Consider the following 13,201-nt stretch of genomic DNA (forward strand, 5'->3'; position numbering starts at 1 on the left):
CCTAAAAACACCAGAGCAGTGGTTCTTTCCTCTGGAGACACAGTGGAGGGGGATTCAGTGACTCTGAGCTGTTGCAATGATGCAAACCCTCCTGTTCTCACCTACTCCTGGTTTAAGCAGAGAGCAGCTACAGACACACTGCTGACAACAGGCCAGAATTACAGCATCAGCAACATCAACTCCCAGCACAGCGGACTGTACTACTGCACTGCTCACAACCAGCTGGGACAGCACAGCTCCACACCAACACTCCTGGATGTGTTGTGTAAGTGCAGTATACACACCCTAATGTAGCTATATAAATGATTCAAACAATCGATTCATATTTACATAAAAAAAAAAAACATGCCAGCCATGAACCACAATTTGTGGGCATGTTGCTAAATAAAAAAATATATCAAAATACTAATATACTGCTTTCTGTAAAAGTTGCAATTTCAAAAGGGTCTACTGTAATTATTAGACTACAACAAACAAATAAAACAACTAGGGAGATTTAAAAATACTGCAGTTGGGTTAAGAACGTGTTGATCCATCAACTGTGGAAGAATAGTGGTTAAAAAAAACATAAATGGAGACCTAAACACTTGTTGAACAAGCATTTAAAAAGTCAACAGCAGAAATTGTGTGTGTAAAGGAATTTTTATACAATCAATGTGATACAAACTCAAAGGAAACAGACTACACCAGTGTGTGGTCACTTGTTTGGGAGGCAAAGCCTTTAATTTGCCCCAAGCAATATTACTTAAAAATAGAATCAAGTTAGCTGATTAAATTAATGTACTGGATTACCAGGGTATCACATCCATGGATTCCCTAACAGCTCTGGCATATTCCAAGACTTAAACTGTGAAAGAGTGTGTCACAAACAGGGTGTAATGGTGAATGTTGATCGCCGTGGGCAGAGAGAGCAGGCATAAAGGCAGAGGGGATGTGTAAACAAAAAAGTCCTTAAATAATGGTTGTCACAGAAATAATAAAGACAGAAAACAAACAAACTCAAACACTACTTAATAACATTGGGGTTTAATATGGGCTCTCTGGCAGGACACAGACTAAGGGACACCAACAGGCTCTAATACCTGTTACACTACGTTTAAGCTCTGTAGCGAAACACAGGCTAAAGGACGCCTAGCAAATGCCCTGTGGCGAAACAGAGGCTAAAGCACTCCTAGCAAACGCCTTGTGGCGAAACAAAGGCTGAAGGACTCCTAGCAAACGCCCTGTGGCGAAACACGGGCTGAAGGACGCCTATCAAACGCCCTGTGGCGGAACACGGGCTAAAGGACTTCTAGCAAACGGCCTGTGGTGGAACACGGGCTGAAGGACTCCTAGCAAACGGCCTGTGGCGGAACACGGGCTGAAGGACTCCTAGCAAATGCCCTGTGGCGGAACACGGGCTGAAGGACTCCTAGCAAACGCCCTGTGGCGGAACACGGGCTGAAGGACGAAACACGTGACAGGACACACAAACTACGCGTGGAGCTGAAACAGGACACAACATGACGAGACTAGACACCCGACGAGACGGGAGAGATAAGAGACAAGTAGAGACAAGAGAGAGATGGGAGACAAGTGTAGCGCAGCCACATAAGGGGTTGTTTTTATAGGCCACAAATAAAGTGGTAAGAAAGAAATAAAACCACCAGGTCTTTTTAGCGACCCCTGTACGGTTATTTTTGTCTCCAAGACGACTGTGTTTTGGTTCCGAGGTTAAGCTCTCGCGCGCATGCGTAGTTGTGCCGCGGGGGTACCCCGATGACCTATCAGGTCACGTGTCCCGGTATAAAGCCGGAACCGGCAAAGGACTCGGGACAGAGAGATGAGACAGTGCGCTGCATTTTGAAATAAAGAGAGAGAGATTGTTTGTTGCACCCGTGAATTGCTTTTTCCAGGACACACTCAATACCCATCTCGTTCCGTTTTCTTGTGCTCCCGGATTATAAATCTATTACCGGTGAGGCCGAGCCATCTCTCCCGTACACCATTTCATACTCACAATAACACGGACTTGGACTTTCATACATACGCACTCACACACACACGCATACACTCCACACATTGTTTATGGTTGTATATATTTTGTACATATTGTTTGGTTTTGGTGCACTTTATATGTTTGTCTATTTCACTTTAATACACTTTGGTTTGGTTTTGAAGTAGTTGTTGTCACGTGTCTTGTCTTGCTTCGTGAAGATTGCGCAACACTGGAAGTGAATAATATTAGCCTGTGTATAGATTTAAGACCCTTTAGTTAGTGTTATTAGCTCTAAAATAAGACCCCCTAGTTAGTGTTATTAGCTCTAAAATAAAACCTGAGTGTTACACAAGAGAGAGACGGGAGAGAGACAAGAAAGAGACGGGAGAGAGACAAGAAAGAGACGGGACTAGGGCTAAAGACATGGCAATCAGCTAGACATTGCTTTTAGCTAAACATGGTTAGGAGCACTTAACCATGGCAGTCAGCTACACATTCATCTAGCTAAGCATGTCTTTAGCCCGACATGCACTAAGCTACACTTACATAATAGCTCAACACAACACTAGGGAATTGGGGCACAAAAATGCAGAGACGAGGGATACCCAGTGGCTAGGCTAGGGGACAATTAAAGGCTAGGCTCACTGGGAAACTAGGGAGGCAGGAAACACAGAAAGGCAAGAGACCCAAAGGGTCTATGGCTAGAAGCATGATAGTTAGCTCAACAGTTTAGCTAAACACACTCCTAGCCAAACACACACCTATCTACTTACCTGCTCTAGCTAAACATACAAGAAAACAGGGGGACAAAAACCACAATACTCACATCACCACACATGACATGACTGAATCAGCTCCACAAACACAGACAGAACATCTACAGAAAACATTGCCAAACTAAGAGCCACAACAACTTAACAATTTAACAATTTAACAACTTAAATCAAAATATAAACTGAACAAAGAACAAAACAAGCCAAGCCAAACCAAACCAAACTGCCCACATAAAAATGACAGTAGTTTAACAAATAATGCTCGACCCAGTTTTCCAGACTAAACAGCTATTTATAGATGGATTAATGGCTACCTCGGCTCAGGTGTACACTCGCATCACCTGACCGAGGTGCCTTCGGGGAAACTGAGTCACTATATTATTTTGTTAAACTTATAATTCCAGAATTGTCTTCAAGTAACAATTTTCACATTTGGGCTAAACCGAATCCCTATCACTGTTCATAAATCTGGGTTCCACCCACATATGTTGCAAATCCTTTAAAAGCAGCCATGTGACTACAGAAATTCTATAGTCAAAGTGCAATAGTGGTTTACTTGCTTTTTTTTTTTAAGTTTGGGAGTTTGCAACTGCTACATTATGAATGCAAGCAGAGATTGTGGCGTATATTCTTATTATCACACTCAAGGACCCGACAGAGTATTAGAAACTGGGTATCATGGTGGGCAGCAAAATAACACAAAGAAGAATTAAGATGTGGGAGATAATAAGGGGAAAAGCAGATTATCAGGAATGTAGTTTGAAAGGGTATACTATGTGAGTGCAAGCTGGGACAGAACTAGTTATAACACCAGAACAAAGTGGGAATGCGCACTCTGGGGGAAAGCATCCACTACATTGTCAACAAACCTGAGAAGTCTAGGAAGACTATAACTGTTTTACACATAAGGGACTTTAAGACATTTTTAATTCAATGTACTAATAACAATGCTGCACATAAAAAAATAAAATAAAATAAAAAACTAATAAAAAAATGGTCACCCACCAGCTGATTCAATTCAATTCAATTCAATTCAATTTTATTTGTATAGCGCTTTTAGCAATTTTCATTGCCGCAAAGCAGCTTTACATAGTCAAAAGAATTATTTAGGTTTGTATGAAATGTGAATTTGTATGGATCAAAATGGTCAGTTTGTCCCTGGTGAGCAAGCCGAGGGCGACAGTGGCAAGGAAAAACTCCCTGAGATGGTAAAAGGAAGAAACCTTGAGAGGAACCAGACTCAACAGGGAACCCATCCTCATTTGGGTAAAACAGAGAGCAGTAAATGATCTTCATTTATACAGTGTGTAGGGTGGCAGGCAGTTTAGCATAACAGTTGATGTTAATATGGAGTCCAGGTAGTTTTTGAAGACTCTAGGTAGACTTGTAGGAAGTTCCAGTCCTAAACTAACGAACTGTCCCCAGAGAAACAGTTGCCAACACCAGTCGAGGCCAGAACCATTTTCTAGGTAGAGAGACTCATTCCCAGACACCAGACGCATCCCAGAGAGACACACGGGGCATCCATGTGACGAGATCTTCAGCCAGAAGCGGGGCACCAGGATGGGTCAGACAGGTCCGGAGGGCAGAGGGAGTCTGGATCACTGGCAGCTCAGGAACGACATGTGTAGCTCGACAGAGAGAGAGAGAAAGAGTGAAAGGGGGGACAGGAGGAGAGAGGAAAAAGAAAGAGGGGGGGAAAGAGAAGAAGAGGAGAGATGGCAGTTAGGTATGGTCACAGTCACACAATGTATAATGTGAATGTATATTAACTGTAGAGTGCAAGCAGAGACTCCGGCAGGACTAACTATGACAGCATAACTAAAAGGGAGAGCCAGAAGGAAACACAAACATGAGGGCTTCCTGAGATGTAAAGCAAACAATCACCTCACCGTCAGCAAACCTGAGTGATCAATGAGAGTGAGGAAGACAGCATCCAAACATACCAGTTCACCATAATACTCTACGTCCATGAGTCCCCCAGATCTGCTCCTTTACCTATGGAAAATCTATTTATAAAAATGCTTGGCTAAATAAATAGGTTTTTAGCCTGGACTTAAACACTGAGACTGTGTCTGAGTCCCGAACACTATTTGGAAGACTATTCCATAACTTTGGGGCTTTGTAAGAAAAAGCTCTGCCCCCAGCTGTATTTTTCATAATACGCGGTACTGACAAGCAGCCTGCATCCTTTGATCGAAGTAGGCGTGGCGGATCGTAAGACACTAGCAGTTCGCTCAGGTACTGCGGCGCGAGACCATTTAATGCTTTATATGTCAAGAGTAGTATTTTGAAATCAATGCGAAATTTCACAGGGAGCCAATGGAGTGAAGATAAGATAGGGGTGATGTGCTCATATCTTCTGGTTCTGGTGAGGACTCTCGCTGCTGCATTCTGGACTAGCTGAAGCTTATTTATGCATCTAGCTGAACAACCAGACAGTAAGGCATTACAATAGTCCAACCTAGAGGTGATAAAAGCATGAACTAGTTTTTCTGCGTCGTTTAGCGACAATAAATTTCTTATTCTGGCAATATTTCTGAGGTGAAAGAATGCTATCCTGGTAATATTATCTACATGTGCTTCAAATGAAAGGCTGGAATCAATAATCACACCAAGGTCTTTTACTGTTGCATTTGATGGAACAGAAAGGCCATCTAAAGTTACGGTGTGATCTAAAATTTTACTCCTAGCTGTATGCGGTCCTATGACTAGAACTTCTGTCTTATCCGGATTTAGCAGAAGGAAGTTAATTAGCATCCAATTTCTTATGTCCTGCACACATTGCTCAATTTTAGTAAGCTGTTTTTTCTCATCAGGTTTTGCTGAGACATATAACTGTGTATCGTCGGCATAACAATGAAAACTAATACCATGCTTACGGATTATGTTGCCCAGAGGAAGCATGTAAAGGGAAAAAAGCAGTGGACCTAAAACTGAACCCTGCGGAACGCCAAACTCCACTAGAGAACATGCAGAATAATCACCATTTAAGTCTACATACTGATAACGATGGGTCAGATAGGATCTGAGCCAGGAGAGGGCTGTACCCTTAATTCCCACTACATTTTCTAATCTGTGAAGAAGAATAGCGTGATCAACAGTGTCAAAAGCTGCACTGAGGTCAAGTAATACAAGCATAGTTACACAACCCTGATCAGAGGCCAATAGAATGTCATTTACTACTTTAACGAGCGCTGTCTCTGTACTGTGATGAGGCCTAAATCCTGACTGATACAGTTCATGTATGCCATTTCTATGTATATATAAGCATAGCTGCTCCGCTACTATCTTTTCCAGGATCTTAGAGATAAAGGGGAGGTTTGATATTGGTCTGTAACTGGACAGCTGACACGGGTCGAGGTCAGGTTTCTTAATTATTGGTTTGATAACTGCTAATTTAAAAGATTTTGGAACATAACCAATGCTGAGTGAAGAATTAATTATTCTCAACAGGGGTTCTATTATTGCTGGTACTATCTGTTTAAGAAAATGTGTCGGTACAGGATCTAATATACAGGTTGATGAATTTGCAGAAGAGATGAGTGAAATTAGTTCATTCTCTTCAAGGGGAGTAAAGTATTCTAGGTTCTGGTCTGACATGGCTAGATTAACATCTGCATCAATTACATTGTTCGGTTTCAAAACCTCAATTTTATGCCTAATATTTACAATTTTATTATTAAAAAAGTTCATGAAGTCCTCACTATTGCATGATGTTGTTGTGGAGATTTCTGCAGTGGTCTTATTTCTGGTTAATTTGGCTACAGCATTAAATAAGAATCTAGGATTATTTTTGTTATTTTCTATAAGAGTGGAGAGATATGTTGATCTAGCTACACTAAGAGCTTTTCTATAGTTCAGGATGCTCTCCTTCCATGCTATTTGAAATACTAGTAATTTAGTTTGACGCCATTTACGTTCTAATTTCCGAGCGGTCTGTTTTAAAGTGCGCGTGTGATCGTTATACCAGGGAGCAAGTTTTTTATCTCTAATAATTTTTCTTTTGACTGGAGCTACATTATCTAGGGTATAGCGAAATGTCGACTCTAAATATTCAGTCGCCTGATCGAGTTCTGTGGGGTCAGACGGTGATCTAATCGAAGTTGGGAACTCTGGGAGATTACTGATAAAACTCTGTTTGGTAGTTGATGTGAATGTACGTTTCATACGGTAGCGCGGCGCTGTGTGTACATTATTATTGTATTATTGATTCAGATGTTTTATTTCTAATCAGATTCCCCTAAAAACACCAGAGCAGTGGTTCTTTCCTCTGGAGACACAGTGGAGGGGGATTCAGTGACTCTGAGCTGTAGCAGTGATGCAAACCCTCCTGTTCTCAACTACACCTGGTTTAAGCAGAGAGCAGCTGCAGTCACACTGCTGACAACAGGCCAGAATTACAGCATCAGCAACATCAGCTCCCAGCACAGAGGACTGTACTACTGCACTGCTCACAATCAGCTGGGACAGCAAAACTCCACACCAACACTTCTGGATGTGTTAGGTAAGTAATACCAGAGTTCAGTGTTAGAGTGTTTTGTGGAACCCGAATCATCAAAATCGCAATCACTTGTTGTGAAATGAAGAAACATCATTTAAGTTCCATGCTACAGGATTAATGGTATGATAAGTGAGTGAGAGATTTAATGCAATTAAGCACAATAAATAACTGCCTAAACAAAGGTGTCTCAATGATCAATACTAGGAGTAAAATTCCAACAGTATGTTCCCTTTCAAAGGCTACACTCGATGCTGTGTGAAAACGCTATGGGAACATCTTGTCATGTTGCCGGTTGTGAAGCATGTGTGTATCAAACACGCCAAATTTTTGGCTTTTATAACCTCGGTCAGGTGACGTCATCTGATAGGACGCACCTGCAGGTTATGAATAGGAGTGAACCGGAAACATTCCTCAGATTCTTGTCTTTACCTAGTTGTGAGCGTGTTGTGTCTAACCAGCAAAATAAGTGTTTAACTCACCGATAATGGCAGAGTTTTAAACGAGGTGTCCCTCCGTGTGTATAATCCATATCGGAGGGCGATCTCTACACTTTACTGCTTCGATTAAGTGCTACGCGCGCGCCTCGCATTCCTTGAGAAGCCTCGAGCCGCCGCGCATTCCTGGGGCTTAAACTCGTTCATCCGGCAGAGCAATGAGAGACGGATTTAAAATCTCCTTTCTTTCGCGTTCTCATCGGATCGGGAAATTCCTCTGTCCGCTCTCAAGCGCGCGCTGCGCTTCTTGTGAATGGGCAAGGATAAACATCCTCTCTTGCTTCCGCGGAGATGGTAATAGCCTCTAAGCACTTAAAAATAAATTAATTAAAATAAATAAATAAAAACATAGACGGCAGGTTCTGTCGGGTGGCCGGGGGGCGGAGCCTCAACGACGCTCTCTCCCCTTTTCTTAGCAATCTCCATATGAGTTAACCCTTTCATGGAGTAAGCTGTATTCATCCCGTGTTTTCCTGCCATCAACTTATTTATTTATTTAAATATAGTTGAGGTAGAAACGCGGAGTTATATGATGACACCCAGATAGAAGAGACGCTTCCAGGCTATCTCTCTTCTGGGACATCATCCTTCCTGAAAAGCTATTACTTCCTTTCAAGCTGTGTAGACTTTTATCTTCCCTGGAGGGAAAAGCTTTTTAGGCAGCAGGTCAGGTTGGTGCTCCATTGCACACCATGGCGGTTTTGCACGCCTACCAGGCTGACCTGCTGAGAGACTTGAGTACTGGCGGGGCTCTGCAAGGTAAGGCGTATTGGACTTACACCGGGCCACAGACTTGTCTCTTCGTGCAACAAAGCAGACGGCTCGTGCTATCGGCCGTTTTATGGCTGCTATGGTCTCCGTGGAGAGGCACTTGTGGTTGAATCTCAGGGGCATCAAGGAGAAGGATCGTGTATTCCTCCTCGATGCCCCATCTCGCCTCCGGGCCTACTTGGCGATGTCGTTAACTCGGTTGCCACTAGGTTCATGAGGCGAAGTTATATAACAAGCCTTCGGGAAATTCCTTCCCCGCCTGGCTCAAGAGTTGGGACTGTCGGCAACCCAGTCTCGACCGGGTCTGACTGTTGCGAGGCGTGAAACACACAAGGAGAGTTAGGAAAGAGGTCAGACTGGCATATTGTCTTCACAAAGAAGCCCTGAGGTTCATGTGCCCAGGATCGTGGGGGGTGGCCCCCCAATGGGGAGAGGCACGCAGAATTCCTTTTAAAGAATGAAGTGTTCTCCCTGGCACCCCCAGGAGGTTGGTGTTCTTGCTCCGCCACCACTGGTGTTTCGGGCAACTCCAGTCTCCAATAAAATGTTAGTTCTTCGGGTTTTTCCTGCCATGTTTCAGGATGCCGAACATCTAACATCCCCCCCGTTTAACCAAGCCGCTGAGCTTTGCACTTTCAGGGATACTGGCAGCGTGGAAGCTACTGCCAAGTATATCTCCTTGGGTACTAAGCACTGTGCAGAAAAACTACAGGATTAAGTTCTCACATCAACCTCCGCGATTCAATGGCGTGGTCTCCACTTCCATGAAACCGGAAAGTGCGCAAGAGGAACGGGGGGCTGCGTCCAATTTTTTTGATTTTTCGGGCTTTACCGCTATCTAAAAATGAATCAATAGAAATATTGCCACAACACAGGAGGTTCCTGAGATTCGCTTTCGGGGGCGAAGCTTACCAGTATCGGGTCCTTCCATTTGGTCTAGCTTTTTCACCCGCACATACACAAAATACATGGATGTAGTTCTGGCTCTTACGACTCCAGAGCATCCTTATTGAATTACATGACTGGCTGGCCCAGTCTCAGTAGCTAGCGCTTCGACATCAGCATGTCGTTCTAGCTAATCTTTGTTTCCTACAATTGAGATCCAATGCCATGAAAGCATGCTCTTTACTGTTTAGAGGACAACATTTTTGGGTGTCACATGGAATTTGAGCGTAAGCGGGCACAGCTGTCTCCAGCTCGTGTCGAATCCATTCTCAACACCATCAAGGAAATCAAGCTAGACCAGAAAGTGACCATCACTTTCAGAGATCTTAGCTCTCATGGCAGCTGTATCCACGGTGACACCTTTGGGCCTTCTGCACATGAGAGCATTTTAGTTGTGGCTAAGAACCAGGGGATTTTACTCTAGGGCCATTTCCCAATAAGGGCTACGTGCCAGGTGCTTCCTGTGTAGTTCAGACCCCGGTTTCTGACTCTGGGTCCCACTCTAAGTTAGTTTTGTCGTCGCAGATGCTAACGACAGACACTTCCCTCATGGGCTGGGGTGCGGTCTTAGATTACCGTCCAGCTCAAGGGAGCTGGAGAGGCCATCTTTTTGCGTGGCACATCAATTGCCTCAAAATCATGGCTCTATTTCAGGCCCTAAAGCACTTCCTCCAGCAGTTGAGACTACAATGTCCTAGTGCGGGTGGACAACACTATGGCAGTCTCATATATTAATCGCCAGGCTAGCGCACCAGGTTCCTGTCCCTCAGAGCGATTTACATTCTGGGAAAATTTCATGTAGCGGAGGTGGACCTCTTTGCCTCGCAAGATCAACAAATGTCCCCTTTACTACTCTCTGACTTCCAGCCCCTGCGCCTGGACGCCTTGGCAGTCCCTGAACAGGACCAACTAAGTCAAGCTGGTCTTCCAGCCAGCGTAATTAAGACTATTCTAAGTGCTAGGGCTGCCTCCACTCAAATAGAATGTATTTGAAAGTTGGTGCATGACGAAGCAGGTAGACCCAGTCCACTGCCGAATTGTTTCAGTGCTGGAGTTTCTGCAGGAAAAAATTTGTCCTCTGGCTTGTGCCCCCTTGTTGAACCACTAGAGTCAGCGCCTCAGGTTTCTGACCCTAAGATGTTTTTTCTAAATGGTGTTACCTTTCTAAAAGGATCGGAGATCCCTATTGTTTTTGAAGCCTTCTGTCCTCCGCCTTTCCAGCTTCGGAGCAGGAGAGACTTCACTCACTGTGTCCAGTACGTGCTCTTCAGATTTACGTCCACCGCATCAGCCAGTGGCGTAAGTCAGAGCAGCTTTTACATGTTTCGGGGCCACAAGCTGCGTGAGAGATGCTATTGCCCTCTCCTATGAGGCGCGTGGGCTCACTTCGCCTCTAGTAATCAGGGCTTATTTAACCAGGGCAATCGCCTCATCTATTGCAGTAGCAAGAGGTATTCCCTTGCAGCAAGTATGTAACGTGGAGGGTTGGTCCTCTCCGCACAGATTTGTCAACATGCATCCTATTGTTTTGAAGCCTTCTGTCCTCTGCCTTTACAGCTTCGGAGCAGGAGAGACTTTACTTACTGTGTCCAGTACGTGCTCTTCAGATTTACGTCCACCGCATTAGCCGGTGGCGTAATTTAGAGCAGCTTTTACATGTTTTGAAGCCGCAAGCTGCATGAGAGATGCTATTGCCCTCTCCTATGAGGCGCGTGGGCTCACTTCGCCTCTAGGAATCAGAGTTCATTCAACCAGGGGAATCGCCTCATCAATTGCACTAGCAAGAGGTATTCCCTTGCAGCAAGTCTGTGACGCGGAGGGTTGGTTCTCTCCGCACACATTTGCCAATATGCATCCTATTGTTTTGAAGTCTTCTGTCCTCCGCCTTACAGCTTCGGAGCAGGAGAGACTTCACTTACTGTGTCCAGTACGTGCTCTTCAGATTTACGTCCACCGCATCAGCTAGTGGCGTAAGTCAGAGCAGCTTTTACATGGTCTGGGGCCGCAACAGGGGGTGGCCCCCACTACACTGGGCTATTGCCCCCTCCTATGAGGCGCGTGGGCTCACTTTGCCTCTAGGAATCAGGGCTCATTCAACCAGGGGGATCGCCTCATCTATTGCACTAGCAAGAGGTATTCCCCTGCGGCAAGTGCGGAGGGTTGTCCTCTCCGCACACATTTATTACATTTATAGTCTGGATGTTCACACTACTCCGGGCAACGGGTCCTCGAGTCAGCTACCCAGACATAGTTCTGAGACCTTCTCGGCCTTGTGCGCACACGCTACACAACCTTGGAGTCCAGACACTTGCAGTGCGGCGGCGTTGGCATTCTTGATCCCATAGTGTTTTCACGCAGCATCGAGTGTAGCCTGTGAAAGGGAACGTCTCGGGTTACTTTGCTGTAACCCTGTTCCCTGAAAAGGCGGGAACGAGATGCTGTGTCCCAATGCCGCACTGCCTACGTGACCGGACGTCCGTTCAGACAAATCAATCTGATGAATGTTTCCGGTTCACTCCTATTTATAACCTGCAGGTGCGTCCTATCAGATGACGCACCTGACCTAGGTTATAAAAGCCAAAATTTTGGCGTGTTTGATACACACATGCTTCACAACCGGCAACATGACAAGATGTTCCCATAGCGTTTTCACGCAGCATCTCGTTCCCGCCTTTTTAGGGAACAGGGTTACAGCAAAGTAACCCGAGACGTAATCCTAATAAAAATGGTTTTGATCACACGTTGAGAATAACTGGTTCTTATGATGCGTTTCTGAAGGCTCAGAGGAGAACACAGTGTTAAAGCTCGTCATGGTGGGTGTCTTCCTGGCATTAACACTCATCCCAGGAGCTCTGTGGATGTGGTATGTAAAATTTAACACACTGCATATGTTTAAAACATGATTTACAATTAAATACTCATTTATACAATTATCATGAACATGTGCTTGGTGTTTCTCAGGAAGAGGAACAGCCACAGCAGCACTGGTGAGAGTGAACAGGTGAGTGTGGGTGAAAGGAGAGACTGTTTGATCATGTGCTATGTTCATATATTTAATATTTATATGTGCTTCTTTTCAGCCTTTGCCCGATGCTGTGTATGAAACTGTCCCAGCCTTAGACTTCAGCAGGAGAGTCGCTTCAGATGATCAGGATAACGTTCAATATACCAACGTCAATTTTAAAAAATCCCACAGACAGGGAGGGTCTCTGTTACCTAGACATCCTCCAGACACCACAGAGGAAGTTCAGTACGCTGCTGTAAACATTAGCAGGAGCACTGCTGCCACCCAGTGAGCAAATCATTATCATTACACCAACACTAATTGTGCTGCTCAGTCTACTTCATTAAGTTTACCATCTGTTTTTGTTCCACAGATTTGGGACAGATGAAATTGCTCAGATCTACAGCAATGTCCATAAAATCCCCAGAAAATGAAGAAGCTAAGAGTGATGTCTTCAATCTCTTCTGTTTCTAAAGTGAATGGAACAAGAAAAGCAACTTTGGCATTTTATCAGAGTAGCAGTACTGATTTATTTTATTGCTAATTATTTTATACAGTTTTTTTTTTAATGGCTTATATATGCTTTCCTTATGAGTGCCTCTATTTACTTAAATTATCATTTAATATTTGTTGATGTTTTAATGTTTATTGTTTGATGTTGACATATCTAACACCATGTAGTTTGTTAATGAATGAATTAGAAATTAGAAAGAACCTAAGTTAGCCATGTTA

General features: G+C 44.1%; 1 protein-coding gene across 1 annotated transcript; it reads left to right on the forward strand.

Annotated features, from left to right (window-relative positions):
• The first annotated feature begins 1,758 nt into the window (after positions 1–1,758).
• Positions 1,759–12,967, forward strand: LOC128518713 (B-cell receptor CD22-like). The gene is made up of 6 exons (XM_053491956.1): positions 1,759–1,783; positions 6,989–7,258; positions 12,244–12,328; positions 12,427–12,466; positions 12,546–12,757; positions 12,843–12,967. Exons 1-6 carry the CDS (start codon positions 1,759–1,761, stop codon positions 12,901–12,903), a joined length of 693 nt encoding a protein of 230 aa, XP_053347931.1. The 3' UTR covers positions 12,904–12,967.
• Positions 12,968–13,201: the final 234 nt, after the last annotated feature.

The sequence above is a fragment of the Clarias gariepinus genome, chromosome 3, assembly GCF_024256425.1.
Source record: "Clarias gariepinus isolate MV-2021 ecotype Netherlands chromosome 3, CGAR_prim_01v2, whole genome shotgun sequence".
Taxonomy (NCBI): Eukaryota; Metazoa; Chordata; class Actinopteri; order Siluriformes; family Clariidae; genus Clarias; species Clarias gariepinus.